General features: G+C 33.3%; 1 protein-coding gene across 5 annotated transcripts in view; it reads left to right on the forward strand.

The window, feature by feature from the left end:
* Positions 1–25447, forward strand: part of LOC135122012 (metabotropic glycine receptor) — a 166225-nt gene that overhangs the window by 86715 nt on the left and 54063 nt on the right. For all 5 annotated transcript variants that reach the window (XM_064046265.1, XM_064046280.1, XM_064046271.1 and 2 more), the window contains exons 3-4: positions 979–1121; positions 23231–23393. In XM_064046265.1, coding sequence (XP_063902335.1) covers positions 979–1121; positions 23231–23393 — 306 coding nt within the window. The remainder of the gene's footprint in view (positions 1–978; positions 1122–23230; positions 23394–25447) is intronic.

Genomic DNA, 25447 nt, shown 5'->3' on the forward strand with positions numbered 1-25447 from the left:
CTATCAAAAAAATCTTTCTGTTACTTCCACCGAAAGGTGCATTGAAATTTTTAACATGCGAAGTTTTTTTTATTACTGAAGATTTTAAAGTCAGTGGCGAAGTTGTAGAGTATGGTTTGAAATCATTTTTGTCCCGTTCACTAGAAATGGAGGTGGTGCGATAGTTTTTGTGGGGAGTGTATATCGGGTGTTCCACTGAAAAAGTCATCAAGTCATTTTTGTAAATATCGTGAATTCTGTTTATAGTTAACCTAAAATTTAATCGAAGATAGCTAACAACGCGGAAATGGCTATTATACACAACAGTATGACTGTATGAATTAATAAAACATACGCGTTTTTTGCTAGATTTCCTTCTGTCAAAAAAGCAACACCAACTTGATGACTTTTTCAACTGAACACCCGCTGCGTGTCTCTGCAACACTCTGCAACACCTTTTAAAAATTTCGTCAATATTGTAAAATTTGCAGATATGTTGGCACATCCAGACATACAGTATTTATAAGTATTTTGTAGCAGAATTTTGTTTCTTGTGACTTTGATCGATACTACTATATTTTAAATTTTCTTTAAAACTGATTTTCATATTCCACAAAGACAAGACGCCTGCATAGGTAACCCCAAAGAACAAATTGCAAAACGTGCCTAGAAATTATGCACTAGTGCGGTTGTTTGTATGTGCTACTAGGGATTCTCCGAACATCCTTATCTGTACAACATCGAATAATAATATTTGTCTTTTCCAACAAATATTAAATTTGTATTTGCACTTAGTTATTTACTTTTTAAGCCGCTCATAACTTTTCGCAGCAGGGACACTTCAAACGATAAAATGCTTCTACGAATTAATATTAAATTTCGCGAGCGGATTTGTTCTGAGCAAAGCGACTTTACTTTACATAACTTGCGTATTAAATTGCCGAAGCCGTGATGGAAGCACAAACATTTTCACCGCTAATTTTTTATCTCCAATTTCAGTGTGTCCCGGAACCAGAATTCGGCGATAGGAACGGAGGATATCGGTGTGTGTGTCGACAAGGATTCTTTTATCCTGAAGCCAACCTTAGCTGGAAGGGTTTTGCTGGTGAAGATATTGAGTCCGGAGTTATCGATTCACCTCGGTGAGTACCTATAACAATTCTTTTCTATAGATTTTTATGGGAGTTGCCGAACTTTGTTACTGAACAACAGGAAAGTTTACATAGTACACTGATGGTCTATTATTTAATATTATTTACAACATACATCAACAATAATGTTGATGTCAGGGTTCCAACCGATGATGCTTGCAAAGCGTAAAAATGCTTTTGTTGTAGATGAATGTGTAACTTCATGTTTTTCAGTTTTTCATAGCTTATAAAATAGGAAAATATCCTTCCGTTTGTCATTTATGGATTGTCGCTCTGTATGTACGACTGTTTGCAATATTTTACTTTGAAGTTTTAACTGTATACATATTAAGACTTAATGACGTATTCTTAAAATTATATTAAGTAAATATGAAAAAAAAAAATAACGTCTTAAAGCAGATTTATCGCGAAAAATTAAATTTTAGATTGAAATTTTACTATTTGATTTAGAGCATTAAGAAGTTTTGGTAACACATTGACACGAAGTTAATGAGATTTCTGTACATTAAATATTTTTCATTTTTATTTCCCGTGTGTAAACTAAGAATATATTGTAATTGGGTCCATCTCTCTTGTACTCTACTCTTATTGAAGAGTTGTTTGTTTATTTTTTTTAAGCTTTTATTTTCAAGCCAATTTATCCAAAAGAATTAAAAGTTACGTAATCTCTTTTCCATTTTCCAGACGTTTTTATTATAGTTCCCTTATTTATTTTGTTTTCTGCTCTATTCAGTGCTACTGCCAATGAAGAACCCAATTAAATTCTTTTAAAAAAGAAAAAATTCAGCAACACTTTTCATTAGTTTTTGGAATAATGAAAGAATATATTATGCTGAAAAATTTTTGATTTCCGTTCTTACTCCCGAACGTAAGCTAAGGAAGTATTGTTGTTGGGTCCATCCGACATGTTTTCTCGGCGTTTCATGGCCCTTATAGTACGAAAAAGTAGGTCTCACGTTTCCGTTTGTCTGAATGTCTGTTTCTGTCGATTTTTATTATACAGATGATATAGATTGAAATGCTGTATCGATTATTGTCAAATTTTGTATGTAGGTTACGTATATCATGTAAATGGTAAAACGCGAACCAAAATTTGTTTAATGGGATAACGCCATCTCCAAAATTTACAATAGTAAATCTTATTTAAATTTTATAAAATAACATACTTCTGTACGTGTAGTTTATGAATCCATGTTGAGACATGAGACAGGCCAGAGTATTAAGGGTTGCAGTGTTATCGAGCATTTATGAACGCCACTGCAATACATTTCAGCTTCAAAAATTGTAAATTGTCAGAAAAACGTTTAAGAGCTTTGTCATGAATTACACCTTGGAAAGTCGATTGGAGTTGAACAGAATAAATCATCTGGTCTGTTTTGCAAAGAAGCAATAATTTTTCAAATAATGAAATCCAAAAAGTGAGGTTAAATTTGTCGAAACCCAATGAACACGGTAATTAATTAAAAAATTACATTTTTTTATAGGTACCCTGAAGGTAAAAATTGTGAAAAATCACGTAATGGACAATGGCAGAGCAAGTCTTATCACAGTTAACGAACAGTACCACTGTTTTAAAATGCCAATGAGTAATGAGTTTTTGCAGTAAATAATTTTGCCAAAGTGGTGATCTCGCGAAAGTTCAGTTTGTAAATTGTAAGGAATCGTCAAAACGTTGTGCAGACGTGGTTTGCGACCGGTGCTTTTCTCTTGAAAAAACACAACTGAAAGCATTGATAATGTAAAAACATTACCTTCAGCTTTGCAGTTTCTAGATATCTCAAACATACTAGATCTGCATAACAGGAATGTCAAAGAAGTTGTACCCAAAACACGCCCACATGTCCATCCTAATATCAAGATTTTTCAAAATGTCTATAATAAAAAATATGAAAAAAAAAAACAATAACATTTCAGGAGCATAGTGTTAAGAGTTCTGTAGATGACTATGAGATCTCTTGAAACAACAGAATGTTTAATAAAGATTTTGAACCTTCCTAATAGTAAAGTTACAATTATTACTAAACAATAGGTTGAAGTAAGTTTTAAATTAAGAGAATGCAACTAACACAGAAAGAAAAATGAAAGTTACTGAAAATAAAAAACTTTATTGCAGTACCTACATACACTTTCTACATCCAATTTTGTTTATTCATCACATTCATTTACTTTAAAAAGTATCGGGCTTATGAATCGTCGTCTAGAAACAGCTAACCACACACCAACCTTCACTGTGTGTAATGGTGTTTCTTCAAAAGGGTGAGTATTTTCTATACACCAAATTCTGAAGTTATGTGAGTTGACATAGCCTGACAGATGAAACCAGGCTTCATCAGAAAAGAACGACAAATCGAGAATCCTGTTATGGTCCATATTAGCTTGAAACCAACGACAATACCCAACGCGGGGAGGAAAATCAGCTGGTTGCAGCTCCTGAACCAACGAAATCTTATATGGATGCATATGTAACTTCTCTTTTACGATTTTCTGGAACATGCTGTATGGTACTCCGGACTGTAAAGAGTTTTGACAAAGCTTTATTCAGACTTTGTTCCATTCTCATCCTTAAATCTTCAACAACACTAACTTGAGGTCTCCCCGTCGGTTTTCACTTAGAAACGCTACCAGTGTTGTTAAATCTGGCCACAATTCGTCGCTAAAGCGTCTTCAAAGATTCTTCCTCAATGACAACAGGACATTTCACCAGATACTCGTTTTTAGACGCCTCCACAGAGTACACTCCATCCCCATCCTCATTTAACACCCCATTGCGGTAATAGGACATGATGATTGCTCCAAAGAACTAAAAAATTCATTTGTAACACTGACTATAGTTCCTCTGTGTTCATTACCTGAGATTATTCCACAATGATCTATAGTTATGATAAAAACTGTTTTTTGAGACACTTAAAGTTCGAACAAATGGGAACACAGCAAAGATGAAAACAAGACAAGTCAATTAACGTACAAAGTGTGGCAAACCGTACCAGTAATCAGTACAAACGAAAAAGTTATTGACATCTGACAGAATTTGATGAAGCGTTGAAACAGTGCAGCCGCTAATGTCATACTAATGTGGCGTTAAAAATAAAAATTCCAATATTAGTGTAATCCTTTCCACAAAACTGAAAAAGGCGGCACAAAATGTCACCAAAGTCATGGCCTTCTTTGACTACAATATTTTATAATGACCCTGTATTTAGAATTGCTAATACTGTAACTCAAAAAAATTAATAAATTTATTTTATTGATCATATCCAGAAAATTTTGGAATACAGTGTTGTTATTGTTAGTATTACATTGCACCTATTCCAAGTGATATACGTGTTCTTTGATAAATTTTGATGATCGTCACAAAATTTTGTTAATAATGATAATAATAATGTGTTTATTGTCTAACAGAACATAATTCCACTAATAAGAGAATCAACCAAATATAAGTAGGTATAATAATGTCATGAGGAAACTCACTTGAAACAACGCATGGCATGCTTCTTTACCTATACTTTAGCAGTCCATACATGTCTTTATTTTAACTGATCGGGGTTATCATAAAAAAATAAAATTCCCAAAATTAAATATTTGTACACCTGTAGTTCAGGAGCGAGGGAATTTTTGTTGAAATTAGATCATTTTTTGACTAGATCGATGCTCAGTGTTCTTACCAAAACTACTTGCAAATATTATTGTAAATAATTGTGCATTTACTAAATTGGGTTGCCAACATTATCCAAATGACTTTTGATGCTGATTTTGTGAAGATTGATAATAATATTAATAATAATAATAATACAATTTATTTGCCCAACAGACACCAATTATAAGACAAAATAAAAAGTAACACTTAATATAAAACAGATATAAATAAATACGACAAACAAAAATAGGTACTAGATCTAAATCTAAACTCAACCTGTTATTAATAATTTATAACAAAAATAAAGAAATAAAAAAACTGAAATTGCAAACTACATCGTAATAATCATTAATAATTTATAACACAAATAAAGAAATAAAGATGTTGAAATTGTAAACTACATCTTAATAACAAAAATATCATTATGTTCTTTGTTAGCATTTCTAGACATGTGAGTAATGGGAGCTTTCCAAAGAATATTGGTTTTTGGAGTTGGAAAATCAAACGTAGACATATGACGAGTTGCAATCCGTGCGTGGGAGAGAGAAATTTAACGACGACAAGAGATGCAGGACAATCAAGTTTCCCGTTCACTAATTTCCATGCAAAGCGGGCACTATGTATTTCTCTCCTTCTGGCAAGACTTATGACCCCATGTCTTTGCATCAACATATTATAATCAGCATTTCGCTCTGGATAAATCCCTCACACCTAAAAGTCAAAAATTTCAAGAAGCGACGCTGAATTTTCTCAATTGCGAACTGGTGTGTAATATAAATTGATACCGACTGTCAGGATTATGGGACTAATAATTTAGAAACCCCTTTAAGTCCAACAGGCGAACTATCCAAAATTTCATAAATCTGAAAATTTTCCTCTGTTCCTAGAGAATGCCATCAATTATATGCGTTCTAACAGACACTCTCTAATAGCCATACAAGGCTACTAACGAGAGATCCGAAAAAAGTTACAATTGAAAATTTGACTTTCCTACCGGCGAAGTTAGTAAAATTCATCACGGCCAAAATAAACATAAATTCAGAATTAACATTTATCTTAGACCAGACGTTGGTACTTATAAAAATCTGTCTTGAATTATCACAGACCTAAATGAAAATTTCTTCTCCTTCTTGACTCATTTAGTTCACACTCTACGCATTTAGAGTGTGTAAGATATCCGTGAGAATATTTCGCAAATATTAAAACCATTAAAACGTGTATTGCAAGATAAAAGCCTCTCTACGACCAACCCAAATATCTCGGCTTCATCCACAGAACTCCCTGATATATCGCATCAATAATTCTAAATAGCCGAGGGTGCCGCATCCGCTGATCACGTTCCCGAGGTTTAGTCCGTCCTTCTAGAATCAAGTTATAAGGAAATGTACTCTGCGTTACCGTAAAACATGACCACTGTGAATGTTCATTTCGAATAATTTCAAAAGTACTAGTAATTAAATTTTATTAAATCGATTAATCGAGTACACTTAAATTTTGTGGATAAGTCTGGTAAGACTAGATTTTATTTTCTTTATTTTCTAATTTAATTACTAACTCAATTTTAGCTATTTTAGAATATCATATTATATTGGAGATAGGTGCACTTTTCCAAAATACAGAATTACTGAACTCTCGCAGGAAGAATTACAGCATAATCATACTTAGCAGTGTCATCCACAACATTCGGTGGAATAGGGTTATAAACGGGGGTCACCTCTGCATGAAACACAAATATATCACATCTCCATTGCAGGAATCATATTAAGACAAGACAAATAAGGGTTTTATTTGCTCAGAAAATTTTTATTAAAACCCATAATTTTTGCTGTTTTGTTATAAATGAAGAATTCAGTTCGTTGTTTTATTAATTTATTATTTCCCCTAGTGATTTTGGTGAATGTCTTATTTTCCACTGTATCAAAAATAATTTTTAAATAAATAAAGTTAGTACTAGTGACGTAATACTAGTTTGACAGGGTTTAGTAATATTGCAGATTGTCGAGGAATAAATCAGAGTTTACAAGAAATATATTGTAACCTAAAAGTGAACGATAAGTTCTCGTTTTTAAATAATTGCATGAATTTCAGAAGCAATTCCTATATTAATGTTGTTTTTTTATTAACAAAATGAAAAACCATAAATATCAAAAACGTCAATATGACTTAGAGCAAGTCGTTATGAATGCTGTGAAATATACATGAAATTCACGTGTTTATTAACATTTTTAATTTTAATTTATGTTCCAAAAATGTATATAATATGTATGTTAATTATGAAATACCCAAAAATTTGTTTGTTGAGACATTACCTTCGAATGTGTTATGCAATATAATAATAATAATAATAATATACAGAAGTGCCTGAATTTTAGAAAACCAGTAAGTGCTAAGTTAGCATTTAATAAACGTTTCATAAATCATTTTTATCTTCACAATATTTACCTTCGAGTTAACTATGCGATTTACGATTGATTTATGTAAATCTATATAATCTTACTATTTTAAACCATTAATAAATACAGGTCGTTTATATTCTATATTAGCAAAACTAGTTCTAAAATAGATTTGAAAATGAATTACTATAGATATGCATGCGACAAACTTTTCAAAAATACACCAATAATTCGTTCAATAAACGTTTATTCTGGACTGTCGGAATATATTTAAATAAATGTAAACAAAGCAATAAAAATGTATAAATGCAGATATATGCAATGCAAACATTATAAGGCTATCGTAAGGATGATAAAATTACTAATTACTCTAAAATTTATCTGCATATCCCCTCCAAAAAGTTGGTGGTGTCATCTCAAAATTTTGTAACTTATCGTTTATCAGTGTCCATATTTTCAGAATAGCTTATATAGGGTGACTTAAAAAATTATTGAACGAAGCAATTTACTTCATTGGTTAAATAAAAAACAGTTTCAGTTTATACTGTTGCTATTAGTATTACTCTGTACCTATTCAAATTACTGTGTTCTTGCTGAAAAGTTAATGACGCTATAACAAAAAATTATGAAAAACTCATTTGAAACAAACATATAGCATGCTTCTTTACCGGTAGTTTAACAGTCCACACACTGTATTTTAACTTATAGGGGTTATCATAAAAAAATGCAAAATCAAATTTTATAATATGGGATTGTTTAGTTGCATTTCAGAGGCGAAATAAGTTCTGTTAAAATACCTACCTTTAGACCAGTTTTTGCCTGTTCGTCAAGGCGTATATTAAAAAACACTGAGATATTGATAAAAACTAGCTCCATAACATCGTTCAGTTATATCTAAATGTAGGCGGAAATAAGTTTTTGGTTCCTATCACTAGTTCACAGAACCGTGCGGCCGAGCCGATCATGATGCAGTCTCATATTGCCGTCTAACAGTAGTTATAGCTCATATGTAGAGTTAATATAGTCATTGGCCACTTTTTATATTTTAATTTTTACGAAGCCCTCATACACTTCAGAACCAATGCCTATCGGACGCATGCATATGCATTTCAAAAATAGCACTTTTATTCGTCTGGAACGAACTTATATTTTCATTTAAACTTACGACCTATAGGTTTAGAGTTTTTTTCTTGTGAAAGAACTCGAAGTTTGAAGAACTCAATTTTCCATTTTATAATTATAGTTGTGAAATTTTTGGTGTAATTTTTCTTTTTTACTAGCAGTTTACAGTTGTGTCTTATTACACTGGATAATATTTTAAAAGTAGTTAAAAATTTATCTGGCCCAAGTTTTTCTAAATTTAAGTTTATTTTCCGGTTATGTACAAAATCGTGCACTTAAATTTTAAACTGTTCTATCTACCTCCTCTTTCAAGCCTTTATACAAAGCTTTAACGGATATTTAACATCAAGCAGTCCCTTTCACCTTTTATTGGAAAATAGTATCGCTCATACGCATCCATTTGTCATGGTCTCACTAATGCGTTGCAGGCGTTCTCGCAAAGTATTTGACCCTAGTGAATGGAGACATAAATGAGTACTTAAATGTCCAGCAAGCCAATCGATCATTTCATTCATCGATTCATTTGCTTGTTTTTACGTCAGAGTTAATGTGAAGCAAGGAAAATTTCCTGTTACGGGACACATTTACATTTTGCTGAGTAATTCGATTAATGACAAGTTGAAAAGCATTCGAAAATTCAGTTTATATGAAAAAATGTGGCCACACATCATACTGAAATACTGCTATGGGTTATTCCCCTTTAAAATTTTATAGGGTGGAACTCCTTTTGCAATACGTCATTGAAAAATCATGAACGAACCTGAAAGCGAGTCCAGATAATTATTAATGGACGCGTTCTGACGCAGATACGATTTCAATTTCATTGAATTTCAAAGCTGTCATAATATACTCCATTTTTATTATATCACAGTTTTACGACAAACTCATGACTTTTAGATGAAGTATTGAATATTGGCCTCATTTTATTGATTTTGTATTATAGTAACTATAAATTTTGCAGCGCAGAGTGTGCATAACCTATGCTATTTGCAGAACGTAAGAGCTGCACTTTATGACGAACGTGATGCTTTCGAAACGAAAGCACTTAATTTAAAAGTTCCATTTCAGGCTGCTTTGTCTGAAATATATGATTGGATTAACCTAATAAAAGAAGATTTTTAATTACAGTGGTGTGAGTCAACAATATCAGAATCTTTCAATACAACAATCTTTGCATTCTAAAATTCGTATTTTGAAGGGCTGAAATAATAATGATTTTAACACATTAATGCAATTTTACTAATAATATTACCAAAATATTTGATTCATTTAGATTGTTATTATTAAACCCCATAAATGTTTATGTTAAAAACAAATAAATAGTATTTTCTTTATTCAGACAAGCATTTACTAAAACCTATGAAAAAAAAATACCTCTATTTCAGAAATCATTCTGTACTCATCTTAACATCTTTGATGTGAGGACATGCTGATGTACAATAAATCTCTGATAAAATTAGAGAAAAACAGCTAAAAAATCAAATCACCTGTAATGTATAGTATACAGGATGATTTCGAAATGTGTGCAATAAAAAAAATGGGGAATAGCTCACAATAAGATTTATTGCACTGTGTAAAGTTCACGTTCAAGTTAATGTCTAAAAAAATATTTGAAATTAATTATAAATTATTATACACGCCACTAGTAGTGTTTCTTTATTATTATTATTCAATAAATGGTGTAGAACGACTAGGACTAAGGACCAAAAAGCGGCGCACTGATAAACAACGTGCAAAAGCGCGATAAGGGCCAGTCATGTAGCAGTTGGTTGCCGTCGTGTGTTCGGTTAACACCTTTGACAATGGTGAATATTTCCAATTCAGAGCGTGCCGACATGGTAATGCTTTACGGTGTGGCTGAAGGAAACACCAGATTATTCCGCGAATTGTGGATCGAGTGCTTTCCAAATCGCGCGATTCCGTGTGCGCAAACATTTACATCAGTGGTACAGCATCTCCGAGATCATGGTGCCTTCAAACCTCAAACTCACAATCGTGGCCGTGATAGGAAAGAGTACTGCATATATTTACATGGTGGTGTAATTTTTACGTCATAATTTTGTTGTTTCTTGTTGTAATCCTCAAAATATGGAAAGATACTGTAACAAATTTCATGAAATTGCTCCTGTAAAATCTATTAATATTCAAATAGTTTTTATGTGTAGGAGTTCAGATGGAGGCTTTGATACTTTTATGGAGAAATTAGAAAATCTTTTGGTGAAAGTGTAAGTTCTTCCGCTATGGCCTGGACTATATCTTTACAAATCTACATGTTACGTAATATTTACCTTCAATTTTTACTCCAGGTTTGTCTGATCATTCGGGCATTTACCTAACTGTTAAATTACATTTACCAAATGCAGGGAGAAAAATTAGTAGTCACGTAGACATGATTTTCTTAAAATAATACACTTTAAATCATTGCAAAGATAAACTGTAGAAGTTATAGTAAAAAATGTACATTAAACTCATCATATTTCTTGCCTAGGAGGCTGTGACTAAGTGTCAAAATAATTATTTGCAAAATGTCAAGTTGTTCACCTTTGTTAATTTTATGTTAGAATGTCTGCTTACGTAGTGGAATAAAAAGTAAATTTCTTACCCTTTCATCCAAGGATTGTGAAGTAGAGAAGTATGCGGCCGAATTTCCGAATCGGCCAATTTCTACTAGAATTATCTAATTGTTACTATTTAACGTTTGTCAAATGCACATTATTTATGTCACATTTATCGCGGCGCACCGGACAAGCCATGTTTTTAGCGCATAAATAATAATGCTTAATTTATAATTTACATGAGCTTCTCATGTCATCTTAGCATTGATATGAAATTCAAGAACATCTAAAGACTTATTCTTATTGTTGTTAGGATCTGTTAAAGAAAATAGTAAGTTTGTCATGATTAGTAATAAATTTGTTTGCAGCAAACTAGTTTGGAAAGATGGTTTGAGCTTCATTAGCAAATTGCCTTAGTTATCCAGTTATACAGGCTCTATAACAGTTTTCCATTAAAAACTTTTTTGTTAATAAAAAATTAAAATACATGGAGCTTGGTTTACCGAAGAGCTTAGGGTAATGCGGAATTTTTATAGTGAACTTTCCAGCCAGAACTTAATTACTACTTTTTGTTTAAAACTACACAAGATAAATTTTAGCATGGAACCAGAAAAAGCTAAAAAGTCTTATTCTGGCAGTTACATTATGAATGCAACAAATAGAAAACGATGTGCCATGTTATACCCGACACAGTCTATTAGCAATATTTCGTCAAACGGAATGAGCACTTGTTGCTAGCATTAGCCCAGATTTACATTCAAATATTCCCACAATAGATGGCAGAGGCACATACGGGGCGGGGACATGCGGTGGAATCCATAAGCGTGCGGGACTTGGACTGCAAACATCAAGGCCGGGAATTTACATTGACGGTTATTGTTTTGTGAATTTGCCTTAAGGAGATATTTGCTGTAAGAAAACGGTCGGATTTTAAATTTTGTTGTGTTATTGTCTTCGCGAGAAGTCTACGTGTAAAAAAATAAAAATGAAAAAGGTTGTGGTAAGCTGGTAGGTACCCAGGAAAGTTGGGACCTAATTTTCGATATCTATATCTATACGTATCTGTTAACAGTTGGGCATCCGCTTGTCGTATATTATTATTCATCAATAGTCCAATTTTCATTTAATAATATACTAAAATGCTTACAAAAAATTAATCTATCTATCTATATCTATAATTAATAAAAATGAATCGCCGAAATGTATGTACGCGCATAACTTCAGAACGACTGCACCGAATTGGATGATTCTTTTTTTTATGTGTTCCTTATTGTCAGGACAAGGTTTATATGTAAGAAAATTTATAAAAAATAAGACGGCTAAAAGATAAAAAAATTTTAAAAATTTTGTATGGGAATCGCCACTTCGAATTAATTTGAATAGTTGGCGTTCCTGACGGACCTGTCGTCTAACTGACTGACGTGTCATACAAAACTATTTCTTCCGTGCGATTGTAAAAAGTATATTGCATTTCAAGTCGTTCTTTGTTTTTTCGTAAAAAAACGTAGTTTATTTTAATAAAAGTCTTAGTTAAAAACCTCAACCTTTACCGTTATTCGAGGATTTAATTTGAGATTTTCAATATTTTAAAATTCTCAAGACAAAATTTACAGATTTGATTGACTGTGAAAATAATTCTGTGTCGTTTTATGAAGTTCATTACAATGCCGAGAAGACGACAAGCTGACATAGGTCCACGAAGTCAATCAAATGTGCGACGAACTACCTCAGGTGCAAATCGCAATGATTTATTTCATGGGTAATTCGGATACGGAAGTTGATCAGCGTTGTGCTCATAATCAACATAATAGTCAAACATTGAAGCGAGACATTGGGTGGTATGAATAAAACTGAGTAGATACTCATATTCGAAGTACGAAGTACCTACTTGCAAACATTGTATCTCCCCGGACACAAATTGAACATCTACGCGTTTTGTGAGCATTTAATCTAAAAATGAGCATCGGTGTGGCAAATGACTATTTGTCCTTATAAATAATAAATTAAATGTAATATATTTTTGTTTCCTTAAGAATACAAAGTTAACAAAGTTAGTTGAGTTACAAAAGTCTCTTTTGCTCCACGTTGGCCACCAACGAGCGATTTTCAAGATTTTTGTGAAACTTTGCTGGTTTTGAATTTGAATTTTCTGTCCTCGATAGTTGATGTTCAGCAAGAACCACGGGAAGGTCTGGAGCAGATCTCGCTAGGAAAGGAGAAGGCTAGGATTTGTTAATGAGGGATAGAACGTTATACAGTACAATACAATGGAAATACAATACAGGTACCTACAATCTAACTACAATACAGAATACACTACAGACACAGATACAATTCAGATACAATACAAATGCAAAGTTAGTAGCCAATACACCACCGGAAGAAATTGCACCAAAAATTGAGAATGTTGCAAAATGAAAACCCAAGCAAGCACACCCATGGAACTCGGAAAGAAATCTATTGGTCGCAGCGCTCACACGCCCAAGGGAGAATGCAGCCGCATAAATCCAAGGCCGACTGACCTCATCCTTATAGGAGATGCGACCCAGCGTCTAAGGGCCCACAGAACCCCCTCCAGGCCAAAGCGTCTGACGACATGGAGAATTCAGACTCTGAACCAAAGAATGCACTGTTGCAAAATTAAACCCCAAGCAAATGCACCATGAAAACAAAGCATTTGCACCACTGGAGCTAAATTGGCAAGACCCAAATTAAGTTAGTAACACATACAATATACAGTACAAAATGCTTCAATTACAAAAGTTACAATATACAAATTTCTCCACGTTTGCCACCAAAGAGCGATGACTTTGCTCGCTCGTTGCTGTTGCCCAGCAAGAACCAAACAATACGAGGAGGTCTGGACTGCGTCTTGCCATTAAAAGAGAGGACTAAGGTTTGATAGCATGGGTGAAGGACACCGTATTTTGTAAATTTGGACGCCGTACTTTAAAAATGATGAATACGGTATTTTGTGAATTATGAACGCAGTACTTTGTATATTCTAAAGACGTACTTTATCAGTCCTGAATGCATGTTATTAACAACATATTTAAAAAAAATCGGGCATTTTTGGAAAAATATCCAGTTTCCTTCGTGTTCACAGCACTTAACACAAAACATTTTCGCTAATATTTATTAACAATAAATTAGAAATTCGCGAACACGTGCTACTTTTAACCCAAAACGAAGCTCCAATGTTGCTGCTACCAGACCGGAATCAAAACTGAACAGAAAGGATCGAAAATGTGACCCTTTATCTGGTAGCTCACGTGACAGTGACATCATCGTACGTCACGATGAGATTGCAAAAATTATTTTTCATATTTTAGATCAGAAATTCTACATTTTCGGGGTTAATTTAACAACGTTTAAACAAACTAATTTGTTTTTACTAACCTCGTGTTCTTAGGAAAACGGATTTCGGTTTAATTATCATATATTGATAGTTATCATATTTGAACAATATGAATTGTATTAATTATGTTTAAATTTTATTTAATTATATCGCGAAAATGTATAGCTTTGACCCACCAACTTCAATCGTTTCGAAAATTTATCCAAAATGTAAACATTGTCGACCAAACGAATCACGGAATCCGATAAATTAAAACTGAAGTCGTACTTACCTCGTTTTCGGTCCTTTTCGGAAAAATATCCATTTTCGTTCGTGTTCACAGCACTAACACAACATATTTTCCGTAATATGTATTAATAATAAACTAGAAATTCGCTAAAACGCTCCACTTTTACGCCAAAATCAAGCGACGATCTTGCCGCCATCAAACAGAAATTAAAACTGAACACAAAGGACCGAAACACGTGACCTTTATCAAAGTAGCTCAGGTGACATTGACGTCATCGTACGTCACGATGAGATTGCAAAATTTATTTTTCATATTTTGGCCGGGAAAATGCACATTTTCGGGGATAATTTAACATTGTTTAAACAAATTGATTTGTTTTTAATAATTTCGGGCTTGTAGGACAACGGGTTTCGGTTTAATTATTATCATACATTGATGCTTATCATATTTAAACATTATAAATTATATTAATTATGTTTAAAATTTATTTATTTATGTCGTGAAAATGTATAGCTTTGATCAACCGATTTCAATCGTTTCGAAAATTTAAATATTGTCGAGTGAACGAATCACGGAATCCGATAAATTAAAACTGAACTCGAACTTACCCTGTTTTCGGTCCTTTTCGAAAAAATATCCATTTTCGTTCGTGTTCACAGTACTAATACAACACATTTTCACTAATATTTAAATATATAAATTAGAAATTCGTGAAAAGAGCCCTACTTTTAAGCCAAAACGGACTCTGATGTTGCTGCCACCAAATCGAAATCAAAACTAAACGCAGAGGACCGAAAAATGTGACCTTTTATCAGGTGGCTCACGTGACAGTGGCGTCATCGTACGTCACGATGAGATTGCAAAAATTATTTTTCATATTTTCGCTCAGAAATTGTACATGTTCGGGGTTAATTTAACAATGTTTAAACAAACTAATTTGTTTTTGCTAACCTCGTGTTCTTAGGAAAATGGTTTTCGGTTTAATTATCACATATTAATGGTTATCATATTTAAACATTATGAATTATATTAATTATGTCATTTCTGCAACTCTTGAGTTATTTTCTAAAATAAATTGACTGATCCATATATTTTTTTGTCACTAAAAGCAAATCTAAAAAATATGTATGCAATGATAAATTACGAAAATATACTGATGATATTTTGCACATTTTAGATAGGATTTATTCGGCAAAATCTTGAGATGACGTCATCAAGTTTTTTGGCTTGATAAACAGATATATTTTGATTAAAAACGTACCATGTCAAACAGTAACTTCAAAACGTCTGCAATATTTCAAAATTCAGTTTTGCAATTCTTGATTCAATAAATAAAATAAACTGACTCAGTGATTAATTTTTTTGAGACACTCCCTTATAAGCAAAATTAAAAAATATGAATGGAATGATAAATCACAAGTATAGTATAGTCTCATCCTATTTTGGACATTTTACATAGGATTCATTTAGCAAAATTTTGGGCTGACGTCATCAATTTTTTGGAGGAAGTAAATATATTTTGAATAAAAATTTATTATGCTTATCATATGTTTAAAACATCTGCAAGATTTCAAAGCATTCGGTTTTGCAGATTAAAAATTAAATTGTAGGTGAAACGAAGTTCACAGGGTCAGCTAGTAAGTAATAATAATAAAACATCTCAACTTTGCATAAAAATGAGCTTTGGAAAATAAAGAAACCAAACACCAAGTTCAAAATTAACAATTTTAATATAATTGGGAAACTAAGAGAGCAGTTTACTTATTTACACGTATTTATAACTTAATAAATAATACTTACTTAATACTTTAAAATATCTAGTTGACCGAGCTTCACTCGGCTCGTTTGGTAGTATTAGATCAGATTAGGACAGATAAATATGCGTATAATATGCATTTTGAAGTACACGCGCTAATTAAAAATACACATTAAAAAAGAAATTCTATAAGCAGTCTTTGTTTTAAACACTGATGAGTGACATGTAGAGATTAAAGAATAGAAAATTGGAATTATTTTTTGACATTTATTACAATCTCATTTGTTACCCAAGTTCTCTCTGTGTCGTTCTTTTTTTTTTCCTAGTTCTCTCTCTCGACTCTAGAAAAAGGTCACAACCACATTCTTACTGCCAGAAGAGTTTCGCCTCTGATGTGGTTAACATACTGAGTTACCGTGCTCTTTTGCGTTATTCCTAATTTCTCAATATCAACCCTGCTCCCGAAGATGCCACTTACGAAAGTGTGCGAAACGTTGACCCCAAAAACTCAAATAAAACGGTCCCATCCCGGAAAACGATCACATATTGACTCCGACTGTGGAACCTCTGAAATGAATGCTTGACAACTTAACCTCAATTCAACGCACTTTCGTGTGCCTTTTATCCGCTCATTGTTTAGTTTACCGTAAATTTTCTCACCTCAGAAGGTGAATTTTAACGTCCTCTATACAGTGGAGTATGTTTCGGTTAGGGTTGCCAGATCTCATATATTTGGTATGAGCATTAGATATTTAAAGAAAATCTCATACCTCATACCAAGTATTAAATATATGAGATAATCTCATATATTTTCATTTTAACCGCCATTTCGAATTCTGTACTCTGCACTTTAGACGCAGAAACTTAAATTCGAATTCCAATAATTCAGAGTCTACTGTCTAAAATGTATGCAAAGTTGTCAGCTGAATCATGACAAAAAAGTGGTGCAGAAACGTCAAATTAGAGACGCGATTAAATTAAATATTAATTCGAGCTTCTGTAAACTCGGTCTAAAACGTCTCATATATTTTTAACTGATCTCATATATATTTTTCCATGGAACTCATATATACCTTCTGAAAAAATCTGGCAACCCTAGTTTCGGTACGTACAATTGAAGTTAAAATGGTACGTCAAACGTACTGTCAGATTGTCACCCAAACTTCTCTTATAAAACAATCTCGTGTTCTTGAAATGTCATCTGATGTTGCCTAGCAACAAATATAATTCACTACCTGAAAATTGCTGAAAATGTATGAAGCTGTAATTTTCAGGAGTTAAAACTACGATCAATCGATTTCTTGACCCAAAAAACCCCCAACCTGTAAATTTCATCGAAATCGTTAGAGCCGTTTTCGAGAAACCCATTATATATTTATATAAAGTCGCGATCTTTTCTATAGAACCACTCCCTAGTGTAAATTTTCAAAATTTGTTTGGTGTAAGTGACCTTGACGGGTTTCTGGGGGAAAACATATGTGTCAAAAATTTGACAAGTTAGATCGCCCCATTGTCAATGCAGATATTTTATTTTAATAAATAGATGAACAGAACATACAGTCTGCACGGGATACAGTGCGGCATAGCTGAGGATAATCGAAACATTCGTGTTGTGCTAGTTTCGATTGCCATGTCAACTACCGCTACCAACCGCGTTCGGCGTAAAGTACTAGATGACAGGGCTACCAACTTGACTTTTTATCGAGTGGTTCCGTAGAAATGACCGCTACTGTATATACAAACTTTGCTCGTTTAATAGTATAAGATTCACATATTTCGGTTATTATTAAGTGGTCTCCCATCTGAATAGGGGGACCATTTAGTACGGTTCCCCCCGTATCGTTAGTTATGATTATATGCTATTATTTTCTTTAACAGATCTTAATAGTGGCGGCTCGTGACCCTTTCAAATGGAGGGACACAATAATTTGATTGATGAGTTAAATATGAAGATATAAAACAGGTTATTATTACCAATTAATAGACGAAATTGTGTGACGGAAATAAATACAAAAATATATACATTCAATAAAAGTAAAAATGAATTTGTCCACATACAGTTGCGACCCCCAAAAGTGCGCGTTTTTTCGTTCTCATGGCATTTTTTGAATTTTTAAATTAATGTAAGTCTGGCTATTACCAGTGGCGTAGCATTTTTGAATAAACAATATATCAAATTTGACAAATTTTGTTATTCGAGCGCCCATGATTTGAACATTTACAAAAGAGAAAATTATCGTGTACTTTTGGAAGGCCGCAACTGTACCTTTTTGTCTTCGGTCAAAATTTTACGTTGATGGCATCTAAAAGTTCATTTTGGACAGTTTTAGACGTTCCTTTAAAAACCGTTGCTTCTTTCAAATGATCTGATAAAGCAGAGTCCAATTCAGCCATAAAATCAATCAGACCTCGAAATATACCTGGATTTTGTGGTTTCCTACTTTCGTCATGTCCACGTAAAGCAAGTTCAAACACTCCACAAAATTTTATGCACATTATCAATCGCCGTAATATATGGGAATTTTTGTCGAGCCTTGCGTTATGTGCCCGAATATTATTAATATAGGCGGTGTTTAGTTGTTTCCGAATGTCCGTATTACCGAGAAGGTTATCCTAGAATATTTATCATACCTGTTTTGCGTCTATCTCGCGCAGCATGAAAATTAAAACACGCGATTGAGTTACTCCTGCCGAGCACTATCAGAAGGGGACCGCAGTCCCATTGATTTGGCTAGGACGTGTGGTTTCCATAGCAACGGTGTAAACAAAACGTTTAAATCAGCCATGATTCGGTCTCTGTGTCCGGCTTTTATCAGCAATAACATATCATATATCCAAGACACACATGTTTAGATGTAAGTGGATGTAAGTTTTGATACATTTTATACAAGTGCAGCGAGATAAAAAAATTAGTTTTGATAATTGTGACATAAATTTCCAGATGATATTTTAAATAATGAAAATTACTATTTTACCATGTCCAGGGTGTTTGTAGATGTTGTAATTTTGGGGAGACACGTGCCCTTGTGCCCCCCGGCACCAGCCGCCCCTGGTATATAAGAATGTATATTTGAATTTTTTTGAATTTCATATTGACGCCACCATTACATGGGAAATTCACATAAATTATACATTAAAATAATTGTCGATGAAGCTTATGAAGCTGGGTTTCCTAAGTCAAGGTAACAGTCAATGAGGCCAATTTCAAGTTGATTTCGCGAGATCGCAAAATGGCGTCGCAAAACTCTTAATACAATCCACTACATTTTTGCGACATCATTAAGTCAACTTGAAATTGGTCCCAATGTCTCTTAGACAAAAACTTTGTGCAGAAAAAGCATTTTTAGAAATTAGTAAAGATAATATATTCTTCCTACATGGGCATCCAAAATTGAAGGCAACAAAATAAAATTGAAAAAAAAAATTAATGAAATAACTTTGTAGATTTTGTTTTATTGTCCTTATTCAGTGGTGTTCCATTTTAATGATGAATTAAATTGCCTGAAAAATATAGCTGATAATCATATATCCAAGATAGAATTAGATAAAGGTAAGTTAGTAATATAAAATCGTTCTGTCTCATCGGAAATAAACGGAATTTAGTTTTTTAAACCAAAGTACCTCTTTTTACTTCTCCAGCGTAGGCTAAGGAAGTATGGTAACCGCGTCCTTCGATGTTTCATGACCCGTAGAATATGAAAACACAGTTCTATCGTTTCTGTCTATCTGTCTGTCGTCTGAAGTCTGCCTCAAAATTAAATCAGATAATTTTTCGAAGCTGCATTTGTTCGACTATACTTTACGGGCGAGGCAACTTCTGTAAAAAAATCTTCGACCAATATTTCAATTATTTTCCTAAAATAGTAACAGAAAATTTACTGCAATACATAAAATATCCAGTAAATTCGAATCGACTGGAAACCATTTTTCACTGTTTTTCAACCGTGCCCGTGCTTTGAATTATAATAATTTTTTTGACCAAAAATAACCGATTTAAATAGAACCACAGACTTGTATGTATTAAATATTCAAACTATATTATTTTAGTGAATAACTTCCTACACTGTCCTACCAGACTGTGATATACATATATTTAATGTAACAACCATAACGGCGGGATATTTTTGAAAGCGGAAATAACCTGCTGTGGTTGCCACACGTTATTAATAATATGTTACACTAATAAATTTAGCGAAAGTTCAGGATCCTGGATCACTATGTTCTATTTTATGTTTAATATCATTAAGGAACTCTGTCGTGGTGAATGTAATGGTTGATGTACAGAAACATAATTTTAATTCACGAAACTCTTGAAAGATAGGAGTATTATTTAAACAGTTTTAGAATCCAGCTTCTTATGAATAATATAGTTACGTAGTTGTAAATTAAAATTTGTGGGGCCTAGAATATAATAACTACTCCATGCTATATTTGACCAGAACGACTAGATTTCTTTAGCATTACAACTGTCAGGAATTTAATATTCAAAAGTAAGTCAGAAACAAATGTGAAGTCACAACTGGACGGAATCTTTACTTCCAGTTAAAAGAAGAATCCTATACGAAAGGAAAGTTCTTCTATCACTGTACATTATAACGTTTGTTATTCTTTAATCAATCAATCAATGATCACCAAGATGTAAAATTACAAAAATTGTCAACGCATATCCCCAACCTTAGGTTTTATTATCTAGCTAGATAATGCCAATGTGGTTAGCAGTGGCGGCTCGTGACCTTTTCAAATGAGGGGGACACAGTTTGATTGATGAGTTAAATATTTGATTGATGAGTTAAATATGAAGATATAAAACAGGTTGTTATTACCAATTAATAGAGGAAATTGTGTGACGGAAATAAATACAAAAATACATTCAATAAAAGTAAAAAAGGATTTCTCCACATTCCTTTTTGCTTTCGGTTAAAATTTTACGTTCATGGTGTCTAAAAGTTCATTTTAGACAGTTTTAGGCGTTCCTTTAAAAACCGTTGCTTCTTTCACATGATTTGATAAATCAGAGTCCAATTCAGCCGTAAAATCAATTAGACCTCGAAATATACCTGGATTTTGTGATTCCCTACTTTCGTCATGTTCACGTAAAGCAAGTTGAAACACTCCACAAAATTTTATGCTCATTATCAATCCGAGTAATATGTGGCGATTTTTGTCGACCCTTGCGTTATGTGCCCGAATATTATTAATATAGGCGGTGTGTAGTTGTTTCCGAATGTCTGTATTACTGAGAAGATTATCCAAGAATATTTATCATACGTGCTCGCACAGAATGAAAATTAAAACCCGCGATAGTAACTCAATCCTGCCGAGCACGGTCGAAACGGGACCGCAGTCCAGTTGTCTCAGGCGGCTACGACGTGTGGCTTCCATGGCAACAGTGTAAACAAAACATCTAAATCAGCCACGATTCGGTCTCTATACCCGGCTTTAATCAGCAATAACATATCTTGAACATATTATATATCCAAGACACACATCTTTAGATGTAAGTGGATACATTTTAAGTGACACAGATTAATAAGCCCACTCGAATTTGATTTTAAATATTTTTCTTCGATTTTGCTACGCTACAAAAGACGTAGATTTACTTAGCAAAATTTTACATAACGTTAGGTATAAAATTTTTGGTGGAGACGAACCAATAAATTTTATAACATTTTATTATCTACCTAGTTATCGCAAAGGACGCCTATAATGTCACCTTAATCTACTTAGTAGTTGCAGGGATTACTTTCCTTACAAAATTATACAAACGACAAACAGATACACACAGAAAAAGATAAATAGAAATACATATCTAGAGAGAAATGACGGACCTATTATTTCATATTCTATAAACTACTAAAATCGAAAAAATATGAAATTAGTTATTCGTTAAATGGTCCCTATTATCGTTTCCATTCGAGATGTATAAAGTTTCATAACACTGAGCTCCCTTACCTACTTGCGGGTATGAAGCATGAATACTTTAAAACTGGCTTTTGATGGTTGTGCAATTTTATATATGCACATACAACACAGAATGGCTTTTCCCATTCCTTCAGGGGTTGGAACCTCCACGCTATAAAACTTATTTTGTTAACCTTAAAACCTCCCCATCTACCTGTTCGGTATTGGATCCTTTTATTATTCAGCAGTAATGACTGCTTATTCAATGTGCGATTAAATTTGTGTTAGAAAAATTATTAATAATCGTAAAAATGGTGTGCTCTTCGTCGGTTAAAACAATGGTATTATATACATATATAGTTACAATTTTATATATTTTTTCTAGTCATTTTTCAACATGCCAATAAATAATTCTTTGTATATTGCGGTTTTTGAGACACGGAGACCCAACAGACTCAAACTGCGGCTTTTTTTTCTCAAATTTCTTGAAATAAAACTTAAACCTGCCAGCACTTAATGGAAATTTTCTCGGAACTTACAAATATTACACGCTGTGTTATTGATTAAATTTTCTCATTATTCTCTTGAATCGTGTAATCTCATCAAGTAATTGTGTAGACATGCGGGAAGTTGTCAGCGAATTTACTTGGAAGGGTGCCGGAATTAAGAAGTTTAATGTCGAGTTATTTCAGCGTTGTTTTAGGAAAAACCAAATAAATATTTCTTTGAAGTGTCACACGTAAAAAGCCATAATTTAAATTTGCGACTTTCAGCCTGACATGAATAAATATTTAAGCAAACATTCATGATTTACGATTTGGCAAACGCCTTCAGAAACTACTGTCTTATCCTTTCCCTACGTGATTACATATACTATGCAAAGGAAATAAACTCCATCAAAAACACTTCACCCCAAAAAATCTTCACACGGCATCACGTAAAAGCTGTAAAACAAAAAGAACATGAACAAGATCTCCGCGCAAAGTGCGGTCTGTAAAGCTGACTAAGCGAAAACAAAGTAAAGAGAGACAACACAGATTTTTGACCAACATCTTTTCTGGCCGCCTATTATCACGGATTCTCTAATATAAAGCGTGCTTTTGTCAGTGCATTTAAATGAAATTTTAATTACTTTGAATTAATTACTTTCAGATGTCAACCGTGTCCTACTGAGTGTGACGTTTGCGAGCCGAATGGAATATGCACTGCAAGAAGGGACGTTTATTTGAAAACTGCAATCCTGAGCGTCCAACTGGGTTGTATGGCTATAACTGTTATCATCGCTTTAGTTGTTTTCAAACAACGTAAAACTAAGGTAAGATTTATTTGAACATAGAGAACAGGTGTTAAATCTTAAATATTTTCTTAATTTCAAAACAATAAATTAATAGTATATTACATACCGAGGCGCAAAGTATTTCATTCCGGTCTCGATAAGTATATATAGTTCTCGAGACACAGGAGTGGTACTTTTGGCGACGTTTATATATTATTTTATTCACAATTATTTCATAATACATGCAACAATATAATAATAAAAAAAACCTACCAAAATTGGTAAAATATTAATACTTACTAGGCGCTGCACGACTGACATTGTGTTAAATTAGTTAATAAAAATCACACCAAATTTGCATTTGACAATTGATAATGAAACAAAGTTCACTCCTCCAGAATTGCGGGAATCTGCACAAAAATTAAAATTCAATTTCTTACCTTCTGTGGCATAAAATTGTAAACCGACTTATTCATTGGCGTTAGATGATGATAACGTTCTTTTCTTGTATTATTCTCTCAGAAATCTGCCGTATGGTAAACGGCTCTTTCAGCCTTTGGTCTTCGTTATCATTCTCTATGACACTTCTTTCAGAAAAATTTGCAGCAATTCCCACCCAAACTTGTGCGGCCGCCATTGCAATAAATACTTACATTTGACATTTATAGTTCAAGTCGACAGTGGCGCCGCCACTGGTCGGAAAGTGGATCATTTCTAACCGATGAGCGCTTTCAAGCTTTTCTGACTCGTTGGAAAATGTATCCTTGGAATCGCTGACTTTCTAACCTTTCAGGGGCCAGAAAAGTTGCATATTACTGACTGATTGTAAATAAACTTTTACTGCAATTTATTTTTGTTGTGTTGACAACGTGATTTTATAATTGTACTGTAGGCAGCTGATCCGTTCAAGCTCGTGTATGGTGCATCTAATGACTGGAGTAGAAAACGGACTAAAATTAATTGCGGACAATTTAAACCAAATTTTTGTATTCGTTTTTTAAATAATTGAACCATGTCACATGTCATTCAATGCTTCATCACGAAGAGTCCAATACCTAACAACGAATTTCATCAAAATTCTTTCTATACCTATGCAAATCTCAGAAACTAAAATTCTATTCACCATGATGTTCTCTTTTGGGTCCAAGGCCATGAGTGGTGACTGACGGTCTTGAAAAGGTGCTGTACAACACACATACAAAATATTGTTTCATTAATCTATCCCGGAATATATGCAACTTAAAATTTTCAAGTTTTTACAATGGCAATGGCAATGAGCTAATCATATTTATGCATAATTTAATTAATTTATGTACACATATTTGAAACTAAATACACTGCTTTTAAACAAGGGAATGCTAACGAGTAAAAATCCAAACAACCCTGTTTTTTCCTACTCTTCTGCGAAATCGATGCATTATTGACGTTACATTAAACACGAACAATATTGAAAGAATTCTATAAAAAGACATTGAACTTATTTTTATGCAGGCTGTTATGGAATTCAATGTAAAAAATTTAACCGATAATAGAACTCATTATTAGCGTAAAGTTTTCTGTATTAACATTTTGTTTAAAACTCTACCATTCAAGAGTTAAAATTGAAAATACATGAACTATGAAAATCGCTAGCCCCTTATTTGTAATTACTAGAGCTGTGCGGTCGAAATTTAATTATCCCCGCTACCCGTCCACAGTGCAGGAGGCTACAGCCTTGCCTTACTCTCTTCTCGCTTTCCAATTGTGCATTATTTTTGATAATGTACACAAATAGTTTTATTTTCAACGAGACCGACACTTGAAAATTATTAAAACTATTATTATTACTATTTCGTGGATATTGGTACGTCTCACTTTACGGTTATTACACCCTACCGGTCCAAAGACCTTGAAGGGTACTTTTCCTGTATTGTAAATAGTGTAAATAAAGTTAGTTCAGCACCAACCCTCGTCTGATTCACACCACCACCCGCGCGACATAACCATTTGGTCCTTCGAGCCGGATTAAGTTGTCGAATAGAACAACATTACATAACATAGTAATAATCATTACAAAAGTCGCCGGAATATCGGGCAGTGTAATCAGTGAATCT

The sequence above is a fragment of the Zophobas morio genome, unplaced genomic scaffold, assembly GCF_036711695.1.
Source record: "Zophobas morio isolate AGI-343-1 ecotype UQ-CSIRO unplaced genomic scaffold, CSIRO_AGI_Zmor_V1 ptg000005l, whole genome shotgun sequence".
NCBI classification, from domain to species: Eukaryota; Metazoa; Arthropoda; class Insecta; order Coleoptera; family Tenebrionidae; genus Zophobas; species Zophobas morio.